Source organism: Parambassis ranga, chromosome 3 (genome assembly GCF_900634625.1).
Source record: "Parambassis ranga chromosome 3, fParRan2.1, whole genome shotgun sequence".
Classification (NCBI taxonomy): Eukaryota; Metazoa; Chordata; class Actinopteri; family Ambassidae; genus Parambassis; species Parambassis ranga.
The window spans coordinates 7,104,518-7,127,430 of NC_041024.1; the positions used below are offsets into that span (position 1 = coordinate 7,104,518).

Below are 22,913 nucleotides of genomic sequence, written 5' to 3' on the forward strand. Positions count from 1 at the left end.
CTCCAATTCATTAAAATCAATATTTGCTGTCCTGTTTTTGCTGTCAGAGTTGGCAATGCCACACTAAGACCTGCGGGGATTTCGCTTTCATCACGTCCTCCAGCCTCATCGCCACAGCCGGACAGTCCAACGACAACAGGTCAGCATCTGCTCTGTAAAACACCAACACTGCTCTTTTCCAGTTTCAGTGATCTAATGTTATTTCTGTGTCCATGTTTTCTGCAGAAATGTATGTCTGTGGGATACTCTGATCTCACCTAGCAATACCATGGTCCACGGTAAGAAATTCCTGATTATCAGACAGTTTCAAAGATTTTCTTCTAAGTTGCTCTGTGATTTCTGATTCCACATTTTTCCCCTTTCAGCGTTCCCCTGCCACGAGAACGGGGCCACTGTGCTCCAGTATGCTCCCAAACAGCAGCTGCTGATCACTGGAGGCAGAAAGGGCTTTGTGTGTGTGTTCGACATCCGCCAGAGGCAGCTGCTCCACACTTTCCAAGCCCATGACTCAGCCATCAAGGCCCTCGCACTGGATGCCTTCGAGGACTTCTTCGTCACTGGCTCCGCAGAGGGCAACATGAAGGTGACGCATGCTACATCATGCTCACACTGACTTTTCAAAACTTTGGCTTCGATTGAAAGTTTATTTCAAATAAGATACATTTTCCAAGTATTGAGAAAACTTTTGTTATTATATTTATTGCTCACAATATTATTAAACATACAGATGAAAGATTTATAGCACAAAAAATACATGCTGCCATTAATAGACACATGCACAGACACAGGTGAACACACTCCCACCAGCAGATAGAGAGCTTGTGTTGTTTTCCTCTGTTGCTCATGACATGCTAGTTGGATAGACTGAACTCCATTGACTACGCTAAGCTAATGACGCAGACATCATTTTATCTTGGATTCCAACTGCATGTTTTGAAGAAAATCCTTCAATGAATTTCTGAGAACCTGAAAACAGAACACAGATTATTACTATTACTGAAAAGTGTTTCTTGGTAGAAAATGTAACTAGAAATACCAGTTTGGTACATAATAGACCATGTGTCATTTTACCTTTTAGATTTTAGATAGATTAGTAATAAAAAAAAAAAAAAATGTATCTAAATTAATTCTCATTTTATCTTCTTACCGCTTCAGTTTTGCTCACAGTAGGGTTGATGTTGGTCTGCTTAATATTCTCTTGGCCACTGTTTAATGAAAGACCAGAAATAGACATGTTTTATTTTTAAACTACTCTAAAACAGGATGGCAGAACAGCTTGGCACTTTCCTCTGGCAGGCTCCACAATAAATCAGGAAATTGTTGGGAAAAATCTTTTTAAAAAAAAAAAAAAAAAAAACACAACTTACCATCTATTGTGTTCTGTGTCCAGGTGTGGAAGTTAGCTGGCCATGCGCTCATGCACTCTTTTAGCACTGAGCATGCCAAGCAGTCCATCTTCCGCAACATCGGCGCCGGCGTCATGCAGGTAGAGACACGCCCTGGAAACCGCATCTTCACTTGCGGAGCAGACGGCACACTGAAGATGAGGGTCCTGCCCGACCGTTACAACATCCCCAGCAGCTTGGTAGATGTCCTGTAATGCCTACTTCCACTTCTGAGGGTCCAAAGAGGAAAGAGACACAAAGAAAATACACACAAGCTTATGTAACACTTGCTAGGCATTAATAGTATAATCGATGGGGGGGGAGTTGGTCAAGACGTGGCCATACTTTTGGCATCTTTCACAGCGTGCAGTGTTCATGGGTTTACTGTTGATGTAAATCATGTCCAGAATGACAAACAGAGCTGCAAACATTTTTTTCCCAAAGGCTGAAAGCAACGTTACAAGCAAATGGTATCATACTTGATTTTAAAGCTAGATTTATTGTAATTTTATTGAAGAATCTCTACTCTTAGAGTGTGTCCATAGGGAAGCTATGCATGTCCTGTTCTCGTTACGCGGTGCAATCACAGGTCTATTGATAGTGCTCTGTAAAAGTGCTCAAGCAAAAATTTTAAAAGTGTGTAACTGTCGTCATTTTGTGCCCACAGCTGAAATCTCTTAGCATCTACTGTAACCAGCACTGTGGTTTGTTATTAAGTCAGTGGTTTCCAGTGTGAATCGAGTTGTTGGAATCTGCATTTTGTTTAAATGGTTTTGCCCCTCCTGCCTTTTTGCCCGGCTATTCTCAGCCCTTACGAAAGAGTCGATGGTGCATTGCTTCCTATAGTGACCCTCCCTAAACTTCCCTTTCCTGTAATTCACTGGCTGCCCCATCACTCACTCCAGCCCCAGTTAGGTCCTGAGTGTGCGTCTACTCTGCTGTGTCTGCCATCTGTACGCCTGCCCGCCTACCTGCCCTCAAATGCCTGTTTGTGAGGCAGCCTCACTGCTAGAACATTCCTGTTTGGAAGATGATGTGTTTTACTCCTGTGACTGTGATTTCAATGTTTCCATCTGTCTGGTCCAAAGCTAAACACCCACCCGCCCAGAGCAGAAACACAAAGATTCACTTCTGGTTTTTGCACAAGAAAATCTTGAATTTTTTTTTTAATTAAGTCAATTTTATTATTTAAATTATTTGTATGTTTGTGTTGTTCGGTTAAGCATTCCTTTATTAAACTATTTAAATTATTGCCTTTTATTTTAGGAATGTAAGGGGTTTTACTGTACCTGACTGGGAGATGTGCAACACAGTCTACTGTATGTAAGTGTGTGTTACCTCGCTCTAGTTGTTTTTACTGTTTCATCCATAAGGAATAGATATTTGCACTCAAATTCTGGAGACACTAAAAGTTTATTTCGAATAAATAGGTTATTGAAGAAACTGTTATATACAAATGAATGTCTGGCTTTATTTGGCCTAGTAGTAAAACGTTTAAAATAGTTTTAATATTTAAATTATATAAATATATACAGTATATATATATAAATATATGAACTACCACAGCAGCTTGTACAAACATGAAAGCATTTCTTTATTTTTTGGTTTGTATCATACCAGTTGGATTAGTTGTAACTTTCGTTAAGTGTATGTATTTATTAAAGAGATTTGTGTTTCTCTCCCTCTTTCTGCCCACTATGTGTACTGTATGTATCTTAAGTGTTTTACCAATGGTCCTACTGGTGTCTGGTTGCGTATGTGCGTGTGCATGTAATAATGCAAAAGAAGCCAATATCATGGGTAAGACGCTTACGAGGGCACTTGAGCCTGAAGGTGTGTGAGAGAACAGGTCATGGTCAGTTTTACCTTTGTAAAGTGAATAAATTCTTTTTATTTCATCAGGCTGATTTGGCGCTCTTTTATTGTTTTAATTATTTCTGTTTTCAAAGCAAATGGGAGCACTAAAAAAAAACTGGAGTGGTATTTACTTAGAAGGCGTTAGGACTTTTGTGTGGAAACCACTAGGTGAAATTTACATTGGATAATTTTAAGTACTTCACTCGTTCTGTCTATAATTACATTTTACTTACACTATCTTTTATCCTATGGAACACTGAAAAAAATAAGAAAAATTGTCATGAGAATTTTTTTTTTCTGACTTTAATCTCAGAATTTTGAGATTAAAGAATTTAAAGTCAGAATCATTTTTTTTCTGTCATGACAATTTTTTTATATTTTCAGTGGCCCTAATCCTTTTCTGTATGTATCTAGTTACAAATCCAGTAAAAATACATACAAAATAATGTGATATTAAAAATATTTTATATACCTTTAACACTACTGCTACTACTACTAATGTGTTTTTACTATGGACTTCTTCTTATCTAATAAAATATGAAAACATTTTCCTACAGCTCAAAAGAGTAATGCAAAAGAACATTTAAAAACACCATCAAGCTAAGAAACCATACTTATCAACTCAACAAAACAACTAAATATATAAACACCAATACATGTATTTGTTAGGGAGATCACTTTTTTGTGTGTGCAAATCAACAAATCTTGTTTGCAATCAATGGCCCACATTTGTAGTATCTCAGAAAATGTTGATTCTGAAAGGAAACTAAAGGTTTTGTGACAAATGTGGTTGGGTGTACTCATTTATGCTGAGCATTGTACCCTCAATGTATCCCACAGTGCATCTCTAAGAGTAGTGTACAAGCAATGGACACTAATTAATAATATATACCATCATGCATTGTGCGAAAGGTAAATATGAGACCGGTGTGTCAGATTAGCTGGTGCTCGAATCAACTGGTTGCGGCTTTGGTGTCATACTAGTCCATGGGCCAGACGAGATGTCGTACTGCTCAAGGTGGTAAAGGTTGCTTAAACTTTTTGAAAAGCTACAGGTCTTGTAGTCAACATTTTGGTATGATAATCCCATTGAAGTCACAGCTAAATTATTGTTATCAGCTGTTAAAGTTACCCTCTCTCAATGAAAAAAAGCATTTTTGACACTAGTGCATATCATGGTATTGGTTCTTGTTAAGGACATATTTCAATATTTTAAAGTATTAGTTTAGTATAATTTTAAAGGGGACACACTATGAATACTTTTGACAAGTACAGAGGACAATGGAGCTCTTCAAACTTTTAATCACACACATTTTCCTGCCATTTCTGCCTAAATCATCTTTTGTCGCCGATGTCCGGTGGCATCGGGAAGCATGACTAAGGACTCTAAGGATTCAGGAAATGCAAAGTTTACCTACATTATCTCATTCTGAGGGGGTGATTTTCGGCCTAAATCAAGCTGACAGCTAAGAAAACAGACATCACACTCATTTTATGCATTTGTTCTAATCAAAGGCAATATAGGATAATTATTTACCTCACAGTGACGTTACAACTCTACAGCTTCAATAAGTGATCATTTTTATATATCTGATTAATTACTATTGGGTAGTCTATTTCATGCATTCGCTCACTGAGACCCTAACCCTAACCCTATCACTTGAGTCTAAGGCTCATGACAGTTGAGAACCTAACCCTAGCTGTAACCCTAACCCTAATGCTTCACTGAAAGCTCAGAATGTCCCCTTTAAAATTATACCTAACAAAACATAAATCATTGAAATATGTCTCTAACAAGGGCCAATACCTAACTTTAACAGCTGATAAGAGTAATTTATCCGTGACTTCAATAGGGTTATCATATCAAAATGTGGACTGCAGACTTTTTTCTTTTTAAAAAGTATAAGCAACCTTTGCCACCTTGGGTGGTACTGACATCTCGTCTGGCCCATGGACTTTACAAATGTAAGGTGGGCATGTGTCTGTGAAAAGTTTAGTATTGGCTATTGTTTTTTTTTTTCATTTGGTAGTATTTGTTATTGCCGTTTTCTCATATACTAACTTGTTTTGTTGTAACTGTAGGGCATTTTACTTCCTGGTTTGTAAAAAAAACACACGGGTCCTGCAGAGACACGCCCACCTTACATCTGTATGACGCTGAGACCGCAGTTGATTGATTCGGGCATCAATTAATCTGACACACTGGGAGAAGTATGGAAACAGAAGCACATTCTCCTGTTTTACAAATACAATGATCTGTTTAACTAATGTAACATTAGCTGTTAACTTATTATTTTATTTTATTATTTTATTATATATTTTATTATTTTTTATTAGTTGCTATGACATAATAAAACGTTTATCTAATAACTTACCGCTGTTGTCAGGGTTCGTCGAGGCAGAGGGCGGTTCAAAAGTGTTCAACACAAAGGTCTTTATTCAAAGATGGGAGGGCAAAAAGCAAAAACACAAAAATCTCACTTGCCGTGGTCAAAGGTAAAGTACAAAATAACAAACTAAAAATCACACCATTTGTGGCAAAACTAGGTGAGGCAAGAACAAGATACTTAACAAGGACACAGGATCAAAAACAAGGCAAGGCTAGGTCCAAAGTTTAACAAAAAGCAAAAACAAGGTCTAAACGCATGGCATTGCATAACCTGGATAACGTGGCTGTAGCAAGGCATGGCAGAGACAAAGACGAGACTAACACACAATCCCCTTGGGTGACGATGAGACAAACTGTCGGGGAGTGCAGGGAAGACAAAGACTAAATACACAAGGGCCAGGGAAGACAACGAGACACAGGTGACACACATGAGGGCAGGGCAGGTAATCAAACAAGGAGGGCAAACACAGGAAGTAAAACTCAAGACAATGCACAGGGAGGACAGGACTACCAAAGTAAAACAGGAAGCACAAGACAAGACAAACAGGACACAAGAACTAAACAAAGCCCCAGAGAAACAAAACACTAGAACTACAGGAAAATAACAATAACTAAACACATATTAAACTAAAAACCCAAAACAAGGAAAACAAAACCATAAATAAACACCAGGTCGTGACAACTGTCTAGCATTTTATTTTTATTTGAGGGTTGTTGCTTCTACCATCAACTACCTTGATATGCAGACGGTCCAACTAACCCCTGACTTCAGGTGACAAACTAACAGTAATCAGAAAAGTTATCAAAGCACACAAATGTACTCACGTTAGACTAAAACATGAATATTCCCATCGAATGTCCAAACTGTTATCCGCCCAAAACGCGCCAACCAGATCCGGTCCTGAACGATGACGATGAAAATAATATTTACAGACTCATATTTTTCAGGGAAGCGGTCATGCTGCTTTATTAAAATGTCTATGTACACAAGAAATGAAAAAAAAAAGTATAAAAAAACACATTAAAGGTGGCATGCACAGAGAACACACTTACAATACAGGCGGCCACAAAAGTTGAGTTATATGTTCAATTTGTTCCAAACTGATACAAAATGGTTTCACACGTTAGTACCGTAACTTCAAAAAGTCCATTGCAGACAGGAGATACATACAGCAGTGTTTGTTTTTTCAATAATAATACTTATTAACCAAAAAATTGATTTTCTTGATTACATCTGAGAGTAACATATAAAGGGTGATTGATAATTTAGTGGCCTAAGGTAGAGGATGAGTTTGAGCAATTATGGCGAAAGTTTAGAGACTAAAACCATTGTGGTGAAGGAGAAGGAGCAACAGAGTACTGCCTGTGTCACAAAGTTTCTTGCAACTTTCCATGGCACAAAACAGCGACACCACATAAACTGATAAATGAAAACGTTTTGTATAATCCATCTCCCTCTATCTCATTCCTGAAATCATAAATATGTCCACTTTTCAAAGATGGTGTCTGCGTGTTTCCTGTCATGTTCAGTTTTTCACTCGTCGGAGATGAAGTGCACCACATAGAGCCTGATGTAGCTGTGGTCCCACACGTACAGGTGTCTGTCCTTTGGACTATAGGACAGCATTGCCAGCACTCCACCAGGAGACCTCAGGTCAAAGGTCATGTTGACAGGCTTTCCTTTCATCAGGTCAAAAGCAAAGGTGACTCTAGTGTCCTTGGTGTCGGTGACATACAGGACGCCACAGGCGATGAAGGTGTTGCCAGCCTTGGTGCGGGGGTAAGTGGTGTTTATGTAGGATGTGACGGAGAAGGTCTTCTGGTCCAGCTGAGCCACCATGATGCTATCGTCTATGTTGGACGCAAAGATGAGCCAGAGGCCGTTCTCATCCGCCGCCAGCTTGAAGTAGGTCTTGGAGTTTTGGAGCAGGTAGGCGAGGTTGTGGTACAAAGCGTTGTCTATAGTGAGAGTAAGGAGCCTCCTGGTGTGGAAGTCAAATCTGTGCACAGACAAACAGCAGCATGGTCAAATACAGGAGCCGAGGCCCATCAGAACAACAGTGAAGGAAGGCTGCATTACCTGGCAATGCTGGCAGTACCAGCAATGTGATAATAGAAGGAGCCATTGTGAACAATGTGGCCGCAGCCTTGGTAGAACTTTTTGACATCCACAATGTCACTGTTGTTGTTCTGGAAGGAGGCAATGCTTTTATACTCCTTCACCACACGGCCTGGAGAGAAACGGGCAAAATGTTTACTGACACAAAACTAATAGGTCATTCCCTGTGAAATCATCCAGCTTCAGGCACATCAGCCGGATGACCCCCTCGGATATTTTTCAAAAAAATTCACGGTGTACATCTGTCAATATAATGGAGGAATCCAGAGTTTTAGGTCTGGATCTCAGGGGGTCATCCGGCAGCCCTGGATGATTTCACACTGAATGTAAAGCATCCATTTTGATCACCTACCAGAGAAGTGTTCTGCCACCCATATGCGCTCATCGTTCAGCTGAGCCGTGTCTTTCATCCATGTGCCGAATGTGCTCTCCATCTTTGTCACGTTCCTCGGGTTGATCAGAGACTTAATCAGGCACTCTGAGGGAATAAAAGCTTGCATATTTACTTCTATAGTTCCACGGTTGGGTCGTGCACATGTGGACACAAACCTGACTAAATACACACCATTTTTTTTGGCAGGCTTCTCTGGTAGTTTCACAGCCTCTTTCACAGGTGAGGTTTCATCATTTGGAATCGCGTGTAGCAGCCCTGTTAGAAACAGTTTCACAGTCTCACCATCAGGTCCATGCAGCAGCTGTTCTGAAGTTTTTAACTGAAAAGTCTCATCGAAGTGCTCAAACAAGTCTGACACTATTACTACAGGATGTATGAAGGATGTCCCCTTACCCATAGTATGTGCAGCTTGAAGATTGGCTCTGTGGTGTCTTGTTCTAGGAGGCCCCTGTGGTCCAGGAGGTCCAGGAGGGCCCATGGGCCCTGGAGGTCCCGGAGGACCAGGAGGACCTGTACAAAGAAGTGTTTAGTCTGAGAATACAGCATAGAGTATATAGTTTGAAAAACTCTGAGACTGATATGTTGTAGTATTGTTTTCCATAGCTAAAACAGTTCATGTAGTTTATTTGTTTGTTTGCTTGCTTCTTGTAGTGGCTCACATGTGACCTATCACCCTGCTTAGGGCAGAAGAAAGGTCCATGAATTTTTAACAGCATTTTACATACATTTTTAATCAAATGTTTGATAAAATTCTGCTTTTTTTTCTGCATTGTATTATATATAAAAAAAAATAAAAAAATGTATGGGCATTTTTTCCGTCCATTTCCTCTGCTCTTATTCGGCTGTAAAATGGTTCATGTGCTCTACTTGCCCTCAATAATGACATCATTGGATGCTTGGCTCTTCTCTCCGGGCGGACCCGGCTCTCCTCGCTCTCCCTGTTCCCCTGGTTCTCCTTTCTCACCTGGTGGCCCTGTGGAGGACAAAACACTCAGTGTCAATACACTCTGCCCCATTGTTAAAACTGTGAATTATTCCATTGACTGGCTAAAATGAATCATGCCATCCACTGTGGAGGATAGCAGAGTGAAGTGGGAGAGTTTTCCAGTTCATTCAGCTGAAGCCCAAAACCACAGAGAGGAATAATGTTAGCTGAGAATGTGAAAGACGGGCAGCTGCTTCATCCTCCTCAGTCATTCATGAAGTATGAATACAATCTGATGCCATTATGACACACAGACAGGAAAAGTCCAGTCCACTGTGTGATTAGACGTGACTCAGGCTTTCTGGTGTTTTTACCTCCGGGTTACACTCAACCCTTTGATTGGTACATTGTACCAGCAGTTCTTCACTAAAATGGCTAACGCAGCCTGAGGCTTTCATAAAGATGGATGCTGAGTGAAAACAGAGCCTCGCTCTTATCTTACCTTTCTTTCCTCTTTTCCCATCATCCCCGGGCAATCCATTCAGTCCTGGGATGCCATCAGTCCCATTGTAGCCAGGCAAGCCGTCTGCACCAGGCAAACCTGCCAGAACAGTAAAGAAAGTAAAATCTTCACCACAGGGGGGGATTGGAAAAAAAACAGGAGACACACTGTACAGGAGGGTGAGAATTTAAAATCTGGATTTCAAAGTTTGCTTACCCGGTGGTCCTGGAGGTCCTGTAGAAGAATCATTTGAGAGAGTTAGAGAGTAAAAAATGATCTTCTTTACTTTAATGTTGTTCATATGTGTTAAAAAACCTACCAGCTATGCAGACTCCTTTGGTGCTGTTGCAAATGTCGATCAATAATTTGATCTGAAGTAGCAAAGAAAATTGAAAATCAGTAATTAAAAATGCATCTGTTACTAATTAGATTCTCTATTTAAAATGTTACTTAAATAAATACAGTTATAGTGAATAAAAATGAACCGCTCATGCTTCTTTCATTCACTGTCATGTGTTTATGGTCTGTGGTATTTTGGTTAATTAGCACCTACACAGTAACTCAAACTATCTGGGACCATCTGCAACACAGACATCTCAGTGATGTGAAGCCTTATTTATAACATAAACAAACCCAGTTGAACTCCTTCAAGTGAGCACAGACTAGAGTTTAAGACTAAGCATCAATAGTCACAGACAGATTTGAATCAGAGTGCCTGCACACACTCTCAGTCTCACCGGGACCATAGAGTAAGTCATCATCATCATCATGTCGTCCTGCACTTGTGCCTTGTGGTAATGCTGCCTGTGTCTGTGCTTCATCTTCCTTTCTGCTTCCTCTCCCACCTCCTGGCTGACCTCCTGCTGGAGGAGCTCCTTCTCCTCCTCCCGTTGTAGCTCCTGAAGCTCGCTCCTCTTGTTCCTGGAGTACTGGTACTGTGGATGTTCTCCCGCACTCGCCCGCAGCCCCGCTGCTCCCCTTGGCACCTCCTGGAGGAACTCCACCACCGAGCTCTGCTCCACCTCTGTCAGCCTCACCTCTGTCCTCTCCAGCCAGGCACGCTGCTGGTTTTGCTGGACCAAGAGAACCAGGAGGCCCACAGAGTTCATCAAAGCCAGCAGGCAGGTCCCGTAGAGCACCATCCGCTGAGGGAGAGTCATGCTGGGTGTGGGGATCCACATGGTTACCACTTCACCTCCTCTCTTCTGAGGGTCGTCTCCTAACCTCAGCATTCACAGGAGGATATATTTTCCAGTACAACACAACGTTTTAAGACCTCACTGTCCACACTGTTGCTAGAAAAATCAATCAAAAAATGTCAAAATCATCCAACAGGAAGGAAGAAGGTCCTCCGCTGTCTAGTTTTTGTGCAAAAACAGTCCAGTCCAGCGTCAGTGTCTGCGCTCCACACGGGTGGTCTATCTGGAGGCAGATTGGTAAATACAGTGGTTGTTGTGTTGGAGAGAGGGATTGTGTGTGTGTGTGTGTGTGTGCAAACCAGTGATGTAGGAGTGGGCATTACACAATCTTCTGGGCTTGTCTGGGAAGAAACCCCTGCCTGTTCAGTCACCTGATTTATATTCATCACAGCCCCATTCTACTGCACTGCCGTGGGCAGACTGACATCAGACACACACACACATGCGCGTATGCATGATGCACACACACACACACACATACACATAACATACATAACACATGGAGGCATACCAAACACCATGCAGACAGAGTGACTGGTCACTGACACAATCTGCAATTAAAAGTAAACACATTCATTAAGACCACTGTAGTTCCACTGAGCTGGCTCGTGTCCTCCCTGGATTTCTCCCCCTGGCTCTCCTCCTTGTCACATCCTCACATCATCCATTCACCAAATACAACGCTGACCCATTTCCATTGCTGTGATTTAGGCTGAAAAAAGTGACATTTTCACGAATGAAAATCAGCGCCCGGCAGTTGAACCCTGCTTCACAGTGAACCATGGCGGGTGCAACGTCTTTACACTTACATGTAGGTTTCATTACTTTATATAAAAGATGCACAAACACTCAATCAGAGGTAGGAAATAAGTAGATTCCTGAGATATGCAGCTTTGTCTGCAGTGTGTGTGTGTGTGTGATCCTGCCTGAGGCTGTAGGTCACTGATGGACAGTTGTTGGACAGCTTGCTCCAGCAGATGTGTACTGTATAAGCTTACTAAAAACACCAAGGCTTTTCCTTTGCTGTCTCTCATTCACGGAGAGAAGCAGAGAGAACTAGTCCTTAAATGGATTTAGGATTGTTTTTTTTTTTTTACAGGAGGGGATAGTTTGTAAGCTATATGTGAGGATCTGTTAATTCGTTTTTGTTGACATCCGTCCAAATTCTTAAATTTACTCGCTGTGTTTCGTCCTTCTCTGAGGTGCAGCTGCTGGAAGAGCGGTCTTATCTGACTACAGGACTGAGAGGTCCACGTCTGCAGGCCAAGGACAGCCAGGCGACCTGACATATCTCACAACAGACCAGTCCTCCCTTTATTAAAACCATTCAAATACCAGCACAACAAATACCATTTAAAGCATTTTAATTAAGGTCATGTATTTATTACTTTTTCTTATCAAGGATGCCTCAGATTTTGAAGTTAGGTATGTTATATAAGCAGAGTTTATTACATAAGAACATAGAGGAAAGCTACACTCTGCTGCCAGTGTTTTGTGAGACTGGTGGTTCTTCTTCTGGTTATTAAATCTCTGCTGTGTCCCCTTTAAATTTGAATTGTGAGATTAATTCCTCAATGCTGTCAAAGCATACTCCATGATGCATATTTTAATACATGCATCATTCTCAAAAATGCTCAGACATCATGCGTTTTTCCACAGTTCACTTCACATGTGCCTCAGACAAAGATGTGGTTGACCACAGCACAGAGCCCAGAGACACACAGTTACATTAACCCCCTGTTTTCAGGCTGGCAGAGGAAGGGGGGGGGGGTGGGGGGTGGCTTTGGTGCTGCTTAATCATGCAGAACAATCTGGGACTATAAGGCATCATACAGGGCATCGCTATCAGGGCAGGGCCTCAGCATACAGGCAGCCATTTGAACTGCGCACATTCTTGGAGTCCAGTGTGGGCAGTGAGTGAATTCACAGAGTCCTTTATGAAGAGAGAACAAAAGCAGAGCCAGACAGCATGGAGCTTTTTACAAATCTCAAAATAAAATAGAATAAAAAAATGTTTTTTTCTTAAAATGGAAACAGGTGCTTTGTTTATTTTTTTTCTCTCACTACATCACTCAGTATCAGTTTTTGTTGTCATTTGTTCTACAGTCTGGAAAAAAGTAAACATTCAGACTCAAACAAAGACATTTTATTTAGTTTTTCTGTCTGGCTTTAATTTATGTAATTGAATTGCTAGCTGACTGTAAAACAGCCTGTTAGTCTTGTTAGCATAATAGCTTTTGTTTATAAGTATGACATATCATATAATTTTTTTCTAAACTATTTCTATTTCTATCCAGCAAGGCATATACACTACTACTAAATGCCTCATTTTTATGAAAGCTTCAGCTTCTCTGCTCCACAAAGCATCACAGATTGATTGTATTTCTTTTTATTTTTCACCCATTTTATGCAGTGGAATAAACAAAGAACGTATAATCTGAAGAGGATAAAACTAAACATTTTTTTTTTTACATCTTGTTTGGGACTTGTTTTTGCAAAAACACATTATTGCTGCCAGAGTGATTCATGGGTTGGGTCTATTTTAAGCAGTGCAGCCGCATTTACTCACATTATTCCATATACAATTGTAAAATACATACTTAATTTATCTACATTTAACAGTGCATCTATCTCATATATTGTATATATTCATGTATTTCTTCTTTTTTCCTGATGATTTTAATAAAGTTGTGACCAAGAGAAAAACATCAGCTGCTGCAGAACAATATGTTTTAATCCTAAAAGTATGTTTTTATTGCAGAGAACCTGAACAATTCTGCTCCTTCATCTGCTGGTAATTAGATGAAAAAAAACGATTGTTTCAAATTATTATCAAAGAGCAAAATGAAGTTTTCCAGAAGAGCTGCAGCATTTCAAAAGAATACAACCAGCTTATCTTCTTTGTTTACTTCCCTATGAAAGTGAAGGCTGTAAAGTATTGTCAAACACCACATGCCAGCCATCACACAGCTGTCCTCACAGCTGCGCTCTCTGTGTGATTTACAACCTTTTGATGTACAGAGCAGAAACTCCTCATTGCAACCCTGTCAAATATTCACCAACACGCACCAACTACGACTACATCCTGTGCACCCAAGGGCGCAGGCACAAATCCAGCCCCCCAAGGTTACAAGTGTATTGTTTATTATTTTCCTCCTCTGTTGTGGCTTTTGCATTACCCTGACCTGGCATGTAACCAGCGCAGGCTGCCTATAAAGAGAGAGAGTCCCGGGCGGCTTTCATCATTTGGACCCAGCAGTTGTGTGCAGGTCGTCAGAAATCTCAGTGTCTATGGATCAGATCTCTGCTTGTGGATGGGTGATGACTCCTCTTGGTTTGGACGCCACGGGGAAAAGCCTGGTTTCCATGTCCCCAAATGCCACTGTGGTCCATTCATCAGCCGTCTCCATGGCAACCAGAACCCTAATACTGCTCGTGTGTCTGCTGCTGGTCGCCTGGAGCCACACAGACAAGAGAACTGTACCAGGTAGGTGCAGCATCCTTGTGCCAAGTTTAACACTGAATTCTGGAGCATTATTTATGTATATATATATATATATATATATATATATACATATTTTATTGACATTCTCTTATTGACATTCTCCACAACAGGTCCGTTTTTCTGTCTGGGTTTGGGGCCGCTGCTGTCATATTTAAGATTCCTATGGACTGGTATAGGCACAGCCAGCAACTACTATAACAACAAGTATGGAGACATTGTTAGAGTGTGGATCAACGGAGAGGAGACGCTCATACTCAGCAGGTTGGTCACTTCTGCTCATGCTTATGTAACCAAACAAGTATTAAATACTAATCTGCATCTGTGCCGTGTTGTTTACAGGGCATCAGCAGTGCATCATGTGCTGAAGAGTGGAAACTATACTTCACGTTTTGGGAGCAAGCTGGGACTCCGCTGCATTGGCATGCACGAGAGGGGCATCATTTTTAACAACAATGTAACGCTGTGGAAAAAGATACGCACCTATTTCACCAAAGGTAGCACTTCAAACCTTTAATGAGCCTTTTAAACTCACTTGTTGATGGTTGACTAACGAACATCTCTCCACGTCAGCCCTGACAGGTCCCAATCTCCACCAGATGATGGACGTGTGCGTCTGCTCCACACAGACTCACCTGGAAAGCCTGGACTGTTTGGATCACGTGGATGTCCTCAGTTTTCTGCGCTGCACCGTGGTCAACATCTCTAACCAGCTCTTCCTGGGTGTACCTGTCAATGGTGAATGGAAAGCAAAAGCAAAGATGTCTCAGCATTTATGATGAAAATATTAACACAATTATGATACCTCTGCATCCAGAGAAAGAGCTGCTGCTGAAGATTCATAAGTATTTTGACACATGGCAAACTGTGCTGATCAAACCGGACATCTATTTCAAGTTTGATTGGATTGAACAGAAGCACAAGACAGCAGCGTGAGTCACTGCTTTATTCTAGTGTTCATATCACAGTTTGTTTTTTTTTTTTTTTTAAATAATCAAGCGCTTTCTCACAGTCAGGAACTACAGGATGCCATCCGAAGCCTTGTGGAGCAGAAGAGGAGAGATATGGAGCAGGCAGATAAACTGGACAACATCAACTTCACAGCAGATCTCATTTTTGCACAAGTATGTCTCACAATTCTTTCAGCATTTCCTCCAATAGAAAGCCTGTCAGTATGCTCACATATGTGTGTGTTTCTTAGAACCACGGCGAGCTGTGTGCGGAGGATGTCAGGCAGTGTGTGCTGGAGATGGTGATCGCAGCGCCTGACACTCTGTCCATCAGCCTCTTCTTCATGCTGCTGCTCCTCAAACAAAACCCACAGGTGGAGCTGCAGCTGCTGCAGGAGATAGACACTGTTGTAGGTGAGAAGGATTTGAGTTTTTTATCACTTCAGACTGAACCTGTGTGGCAGTAATGATGTGCTCACTGCTTTCTTGTTGTAGGTGAGAGGAAGCTTCAGAACGGAGACCTTCACAATCTGCGGGTGTTGGAGAGGTTCATTAATGAGTGCCTGCGCTTCCACCCGGTTGTTGACTTCACCATGCGCCGAGCCCTGTCTGATGACGTCATAGATGGCTACAAGGTGCCGAAGGGGACAAATATCATTCTGAACACTGGCCACATGCACCGAACAGAGTTCTTCCTCAAAGCCAGTGAATTCAATCTGGAAAACTTTGAAAAAAATGTGAGTGGATTTTTACAGTTTGAACCCACAACTCTTAAGTAAAGTTTGAAATCAGTGATGAAATCTTGCTTTTCTCACTGATTACACCAATAACCAATTGATTTCATTCTCCTCTTGTCCTCCTTCAGGCTCCTCGCCGTTACTTCCAGCCATTCGGTTCAGGGCCCCGCGCCTGTGTTGGAAAGCACGTTGCTATGGTGATGATGAAATCCATCCTGGTGACATTGCTCTCGCAGTACTCCGTTTGCCCCCATCAGGGCTTGACCCTGGACTGCCTCAGACAGACCAACAACCTCTCCCAGCAGCCTGTGGAGCATCAGCAGGGTGATCTCAGCATGAGCTTCTTACCCAGACATAGAGGAAGCTGGCAAACACTCTGAGTCACACGCACTGATACTTTATATACACATATATCTATCTCTTCATTTATATTATCTCACGACTGTAGAGTTTATATTTTCATATGCATTAACATTTTGCTTGTTATTTGAAATGTAAGTTGAGACATTGTAGTAAAAAAATAAAAATAAATGTACATTATTGTATCAAAATCGTGTGATCTTCTATTTTTTTAATAGATTTTTAAAAAATTTTCCACAGTAAATAACTAGGATATTTAAAAAAAAGTGAAAATAGACAAGAGAGTGGAAGTAATTAAATAACAGCAGAGAAAAGAATTAATAAAAACCAAAAACAAAATCATTTGTGTCTATTGTACTTGCAGATGTTGGCCAGGAGAGGGCACTGTGACACCTGTAACACAATGATGAGCCCTTTATCTTCAGCACAGCCTAAATAAAGTAACCAGTCTGTTCACCCTGTTCAGCTGCTCTGCCTCTGGGCAGACATGGCAACATATTTCACACACAGATGCTTCAATTTGTCTTCTTTCCACTCTCTAAACACCAAAAGATTATGTTGAACAATCCCGGGAGCTCCTCTGTGCTTCACTTGTATGTCATTAGCTGTTTAAAAGAGGCTCAGAAAATCAGATCACATAAGTTTCAGCTGCACACTGCAGTATCAACCATCAGCTGTCTTTCACTGACACACACCCACCAGGGACCTGCTTGTGCTGATTACAGTACAATGAGTCTTTGGGAAAAGAAACACACAGAGAGCTTCGTAAGTTGATCAATACTGCAACAAACCACCTCAGCAACAAGCACTGACAGTCAGCTGTGTTTGTGTGTTTTCGGCCAAAGCGTTAAAAACTTACATTACAAGTGTTTTCTCCCTAAAATTCTTCCTCTGCTGTAGCAGCATCTGGTGATGGCACACACACTCCAACGTCCATGTGACGTAGAAAAAAATATTTCGAAAGAAAATGATTCAGACGGAAGGAACAATGACCTCATTTAAAGAAAGATAATAGACATTTTTGTACTTTTATGTGCCATCTGTGGTGATGTGAATGCAAATTGCAGTGTGTGTGTGTGTGTGTGTGTGTGTGCCTGTTCTCTGCAGGTGTCTTGGGATATTGCAAATCATTAGTTTCTCATCAGACTCATTTCTGTTCTCCATCAGGCTGAAAATCATCTTAGGTAACCTACCATAACTGTGACTGCACTTTAAATATATCTCAGGAATGTAATCAGTAAAACTCAAACTTGACAAAATCTCCATCCCGTCTGCAGAGCTGGATGCTATTAAAGATTTAATAAATGCATAAAAAAAATGTATGTAAACATGAATACAGATACATACTAAGCTGTAAAGTGTCCAGTATACAGTTTGTTGGTCAGTGTGTTTCTGTTGTGACATCATGGATCAAGTTAACTGAGTCATTTATGCAGAAAACGTCTGAACAGTCGGTGCTGAAGCAGAACAGCGTCTACAGAGGTGGAGAAACCAACAGAAGCTCATCATTACTTTAAAGTGCCATTTCACAACATCATCTGACAAATGTGTTAGCACTTACTGCAGTGTACAGTAGCTTCAGGGTGAGCAGATTTAATTATCACGCTCTCACATAAGGGCCTTAATTAACCACCATCTATCTATCTATCTATCTATCAAATATTAACTATGATGTTATATTAATGTTATGTTGACATGCTTGATGGGTGGGAGTCCTTCATCATTAGAAACAAACAGCATAATATATGACAAAAACCATATAAATAAAGTCCACCAGAGTGGCTGGACTGATCAATCAGCAGACCCACTGCACCATCATTACATTAGTACTCTCACTGAAGGGTTTCCTGTGTACTTACAGTAAAAATAATAAGAGAATTAATAAGAGTGAAAAGAGAAAATAATAAGAGAAGATGTGGCTACAAACTGTGGTGTACCAGGCATCTGCTAAATAGATCTGTGGTAGATTTAACTTCAAGTCTACTACTGAGGACTGTGTGTGTGTATGTGAGAGGGAATGTTTTCAAAGAGGAACAGAAAATAATCGTGGTTTCAAAATGTGTCAGGCTTGCCTGATTTTTTGGCACAAAGTTTGTGCAGTCCCATCATGCCAGAGTGTTTTTAAATGAGAGCTTTCTCACTTTGAGACACTTTTTTTTTTTTTTTTTTTTTTTTTTTACTTTTTTAGTCAGGGTTAAACGATGGTGCATTGTGAGCACATCCTGACAGCGTGTTGGATTTGATCTTAAAAATGTCCAGTCCGTTCTTTCTTCTTTGGGAAGTCCATGCTTCTTCATTTGTGGTTTTTGTTAGTCACATGATGTATACTTTCCGTCTCCGTCCATTTGTTTCCATTGCTGTGTGACAGATTTATCGAGGCAAGATGCCAGACAGCTTTTAAAATATCTCCAACATAAGAGCCTAGCAGCGAAAAGTTTAGCCTGTCCTGCCTGATTGACAATCTGATTGATTGGAAACTGTGTACCGCCCACACACATACACAAACACATTATGTTGTGTTAAAATACTCAAATGCCAGTGGCCATATTGTCTCTCTGTTTCAGTCCCCTGCTGGATTAGTGCTTCATTAAAAGAGAGCCTTGGTTTCCATGGAAACATCTACCAGAAAGGGTAAACTGGCAATGCAGTCATCTCTCTACATTGTCAATGTGAATTGTGCCTCCTACAGTTAGTGATGACACTGTTTGCCATGATGCTGGGAGGCATTTGCTTGTTTGGATCAGCCTCACTGATGTTCTGTGTGTGCTCGCAGATTTTTTTTTTTTTTTTTTCGAATTTCTAAGAAAAATATGCAGCCCAGCTCTCATCAAAACAGGAGTGAATCTCTCTCATCAGGGCGTTCTGTCTATCTGAAGAAGTCCAGACTGGAAGGCTCTCTGCCAGTAAAGGCTCGGGATCAAAAGCAAACTCTCACTTCATGGCCTTTTCATGCAGCCCACTCTGCAAAGTCAGCTCATTTGTTTCCCATTGAACATCAGAAGAGAATGGTGGCACTCATCATTTCAGGCAGCATGACTGTTATTACTATTATTAAGATGATATTAGCCCCCCCCCCCTTCCCTTTTTTTCAGCCAATTTTCAAAATAAGCCAGTCTGGAGGTTTTCATGCTTTTCAGGCTGCAAAGTTTGGAAAAGCAGCTACGCAGCTATTTCCCTTTTTTCAAAGAAAGCATTCACCCAGTTCATGGAAGATATATATTTACTTCTACTTATGTTTTTCTTGCTAAAGTACATGGTATTAACAATATAGTAGTGGCGTGCATAGACTGTGATGCCCAGAATGAACTGAAAACCTTTCTGAAAGATTTGGATGAGGTATTTTGGCACACAGATAGGAGTCAATGCAGGGGGAAAAAAAATCTAGTGATAAGGCTCAAAAAGAGTCTGACAGACAGTAGACCCTCACAAATACACTGTGAAGCCCAGTCGGCTTCACTGGGAACATGTTTAATTAAGTTCTTTCAACAGAATCCTAAGCCGATGACACATCTGTCGCCATGTAGCCTGGGATAATTTCAGCCAATCAGATTAGCAAATCACCAAATAAAGAAACAAGCCAATCGAAATCTGTAAGATTAGCAAGTTAGCATCTTTGGAAAACATGTGCATCAAATGGTGACCAGTCACTTTTTTACAACAAAGCCCAAACTTGTCAATACTTCCTCAAAGCACACTGATTGGTCCAAACCACATTTGGTTTAACTGCAGAGTCTGGCAAGATCAATTTGTTTGAGATTTTAATCACGGAAATCACATAAAAATCTGTCAGAGGTAGACCGCTCACAAACTTGGATAGTTGCTTCTTTCTCTTCTCTGAGATTTTACCAAACTAGCTAAAGACATGCAAGAGAGTTCAAAAGCCAGAAAAGCATGTAATTTAGACTTTACTTTTTGGCATGTGATGCATTGATGCATAGTGACATTTTGTTCTGGCACGCTAAATATGAGAGCTGATCAGAGCTATAACAGTTCAGCCACGGGCTAAATGAAGGAGGACGAGCACTAGGATCCAAATAAGGGGCTAACAATTCCAAAGGCAGGAAACAAAGCACCTGACATGATGGAAAACAGAAAATATGACCAAAAAAACAAACTCTCTGCCTGACGAGTGTTAATATTTAAGTTCTTTTACTTTTATTTTCACATTGTAGTCATGAATAAACTCTTCTACTATTCATCATCTCCGTTTAGTGTTTTGTGGTTCGTCCTTTCCAGCAGACACAGTTGATTTGACAGTAGCTTGTAGTTACAACCACAAAAGGAACTTGCAAACGAAATGGCCCCACATCACTGAGGGCACATTTATGGAGATACTGAAGATGATGGTGATTATATCAAAGCTGAATTCCTGAAGTTCAGCCAAGAGCTCACATGCAACGGTCTGAGAGGGCAGACTGTGCTGGAGAATAATATTCTGTTTCATATTTTGGGTTCTTGTAGAGAAGTCAGAGCAAACTAAAGATACTCACTTTTATGGCTTTCTGTCTCAAGGCAATATGTTTCTATTCATGCTCGCACAGCCCACACACACACACACAAACACACACACACAAGCACCGGGTCAAAGAAGTACACTGCTTTATTGGCAGGATCAAAGTAGCTCAGCTTGTTGTTATTACTGACATATCTTTTTGTCACTGCAATATTGCAAAACAAAGTCGACACTGAGCGCACACACAAACACAACCAAACACACACAGTGTCGTAGATAAGCACGCCTTGGGCAGTGGAAAGGCAGGCCAATGCCATCTGCTGCCCAGGGTTCATGCTGAGCAGCAGTGAGCGACACACCTGGGATGTCGGACCACCAACTGCACACACACCTGCCCCCACACACCACACAGCTTTCTCTCACAAAAAAAAGCAATTCCACTTGATTAAAATTGAATCCCACCCTGAGATAATTTTACACGTTCTGACGTCACAGCCTGTCATGTTCAATTTCTCGGAGATATTTTGTTATTAAGGGATCTGCAGTCTTCAGACAGTATTTCCCAGAATGCATCTATTTGTTTTCTTGCATTCAAGCTGTAAAACTAAAGGAGGGATGAATAGGTGAGGTTTCTAGGTGAAGTCATAAACCTTTTCCTTCACACTAACACAGTGTGTGCTGCTTTACTACCCTACAATATATAAGAAAAGCTGTTAGACTTTAATTTTGGTGCCAGAAATACCTGCAGGCTGTCTGCCTTCTATCTTTGGTGAATATTTTGGAAGTGTTTTTCTGCAGAAAAGCCTCAAAATTCCGCAGATATACTTTCATCTTTCACACTGTTGTGTAAGCAACCTGTTCCGTGTTTATACATCCCGCAAACACAGAGCAAAATCAACTTTAATGGACTTTAATGGAGCATGTGTGTACTTGATTATGAAGCTGTGTGTCTTTGGCAGCCATCTCTTTTTAGTTCGGGTTTAGCTGCCAAATCCTGCATTATGTTCGTCAGCTATTTAGCCATTAACCACGTCTGTCTGCCGTTTGGTGCACACACTTTGCATACAGAAGTTTTACCCTGTAGATGAGAGCAATAAAGACTGGACTGACTGGTTTTCATCATCGAGTATCGACCTTTCTCTCGGTTTATCCAAATATAGGAAAAATTTGGTGCAAATTAAGCTAAATATGATTTAAAAATAATACTGTTGTCATTAACTGCAAGTGTGTAAACATGCTGTTGGATATTTTAACATGGACATCTATGGGAATTGACTCACTTTTGAAACCAGCCTCAGGTGGACACTGGAGGAACTGCAGTTCCTTGTGCGTTGTCGCTTGCAGCTAAAAGCATTAAAGCACCATTTGTTTGGTTTATTGAATACTTTATAAATAACAGAATGTAAAGTTGCATCATCACCCATGTTTCCAGACTCCAACCCTTCAGACTAAACTGTGCCTAAAGACTCTTAGATTCTTATAATTCTTTTCAAAGCATTTTGAATAGTGATGCATTCAAGGAAACACTCACATTCTAAATGGCAGACATGGAGCACATAAGCTAAGATTAGAAGGCAAAAAAACAGATGTGGAGAATCATCTGACATTGCATGCCAGAGCTGCCGACAGTGGAAATACAATTTAAATACAAGCTTTGCTTTTGATAGAAGCGATCGATGGCATGCACACGAACTGACTTTCCCGTGAGTCATCACTTTGTGAAGCATAAATGCAAAACTTTCAAGATCCAATTGACTTGATGTGACCATGAAAGATAATTAAACTCTGATTTTATAGCAGCCAGTAACAAGGGGTCATGGGATTTTTGCTGGTGGAGATGAATTTCAAGTCGCCATGAATGAGTCTCAGCTAAAACACAGGCAGCACTCTTACCCAGAGACAGAGAGAGGGAGGGAGAGAGGAAGAGAGACAGAGGAAGAGACGGCACTTACAGCATACAGAAAGAGGTAGAGAAAGAGTTAGAGTGGAGAGAGCGTGAAGAGGCTGAGTGTGACAGCGCCGAATGAGAAGAGGAGGAGGAGGAGGAGGAGAAGGAGGAGGGACCGAGCGGCAGGGAAAAGGGGGACGGGCTGAGAGTGAGTGAGGGGAGGGAGCATCAGGAAAGTAGATGAGAGGGAGAA

General features: G+C 41.0%; 3 protein-coding genes and 1 long non-coding RNA gene across 11 annotated transcripts in view; 2 read left to right on the plus strand and 2 right to left on the minus strand.

Moving 5' to 3' along the window:
- Positions 1 to 3,283, plus strand: part of dmxl2 (Dmx-like 2) — a 34,362-nt gene extending 31,079 nt beyond the window's left edge. For all 8 annotated transcript variants that reach the window (XM_028401310.1, XM_028401314.1, XM_028401312.1 and 5 more), the window contains 4 exons: positions 48 to 139; positions 226 to 278; positions 366 to 583; positions 1,391 to 3,283. In XM_028401310.1, the coding sequence (XP_028257111.1) occupies positions 48 to 139; positions 226 to 278; positions 366 to 583; positions 1,391 to 1,600 (573 nt within the window). In that variant the 3' untranslated portion in view covers positions 1,601 to 3,283. The remainder of the gene's footprint in view (positions 1 to 47; positions 140 to 225; positions 279 to 365; positions 584 to 1,390) is intronic.
- On the minus strand, positions 1,146 to 5,973 carry LOC114433052 (uncharacterized). The gene is made up of 3 exons (XR_003670336.1): positions 5,618 to 5,973; positions 1,368 to 1,615; positions 1,146 to 1,205 (listed from the first exon to the last, which is right to left on the minus strand). It is a non-coding gene; the product is annotated as an uncharacterized LOC114433052 (long non-coding RNA).
- A 598-nt stretch (positions 5,974 to 6,571) lies between these two features.
- Positions 6,572 to 11,024, minus strand: gldn (gliomedin). The gene is made up of 10 exons (XM_028402014.1): positions 10,309 to 11,024; positions 9,891 to 9,942; positions 9,788 to 9,805; positions 9,572 to 9,670; positions 9,016 to 9,117; positions 8,538 to 8,654; positions 8,316 to 8,399; positions 8,103 to 8,228; positions 7,712 to 7,862; positions 6,572 to 7,631 (listed from the first exon to the last, which is right to left on the minus strand). Exons 1-10 carry the CDS (start codon positions 10,801 to 10,803, stop codon positions 7,166 to 7,168), a joined length of 1,710 nt encoding a protein of 569 aa, XP_028257815.1. The 5' UTR covers positions 10,804 to 11,024; the 3' UTR covers positions 6,572 to 7,165.
- Positions 11,025 to 14,061: 3,037 nt separating this feature from the next.
- cyp19a1a (cytochrome P450, family 19, subfamily A, polypeptide 1a) lies at positions 14,062 to 16,339 on the plus strand. The gene is made up of 9 exons (XM_028402837.1): positions 14,062 to 14,257; positions 14,386 to 14,536; positions 14,615 to 14,769; positions 14,846 to 15,010; positions 15,090 to 15,204; positions 15,285 to 15,396; positions 15,474 to 15,636; positions 15,718 to 15,959; positions 16,088 to 16,339. The coding sequence occupies exons 1-9, from the start codon at positions 14,062 to 14,064 to the stop codon at positions 16,337 to 16,339; spliced, it is 1,551 nt and encodes a 516-aa protein (XP_028258638.1).
- Positions 16,340 to 22,913: the final 6,574 nt, after the last annotated feature.

Bases quoted from the DNA above. Each gene is read 5' to 3' on its own strand.
- gldn (XM_028402014.1), bottom strand. From the start codon at position 10,803: ATGCTGAGGTTAGGAGACGACCCTCAGAAGAGAGGAGGTGAAGTGGTA. The intron at 9,943-10,308 runs GTGAGACTGAGA...TTGCTACTTCAG, and splicing joins TGACTTACTCTATGGTCCCG to ATCAAATTATTGATCGACAT. The intron at 8,655-9,015 runs GCAAGTAGAGCA...TTCTTTGTACAG, and splicing joins CAATGATGTCATTATTGAGG to GTCCTCCTGGTCCTCCGGGA.
- cyp19a1a (XM_028402837.1), top strand. From the start codon at position 14,062: ATGGATCAGATCTCTGCTTGTGGATGGGTGATGACTCCTCTTGGTTTG. The intron at 15,397-15,473 runs GTATGTCTCACA...TGTGTTTCTTAG, and splicing joins CAGATCTCATTTTTGCACAA to AACCACGGCGAGCTGTGTGC. The intron at 15,637-15,717 runs GTGAGAAGGATT...TTCTTGTTGTAG, and splicing joins GGAGATAGACACTGTTGTAG to GTGAGAGGAAGCTTCAGAAC.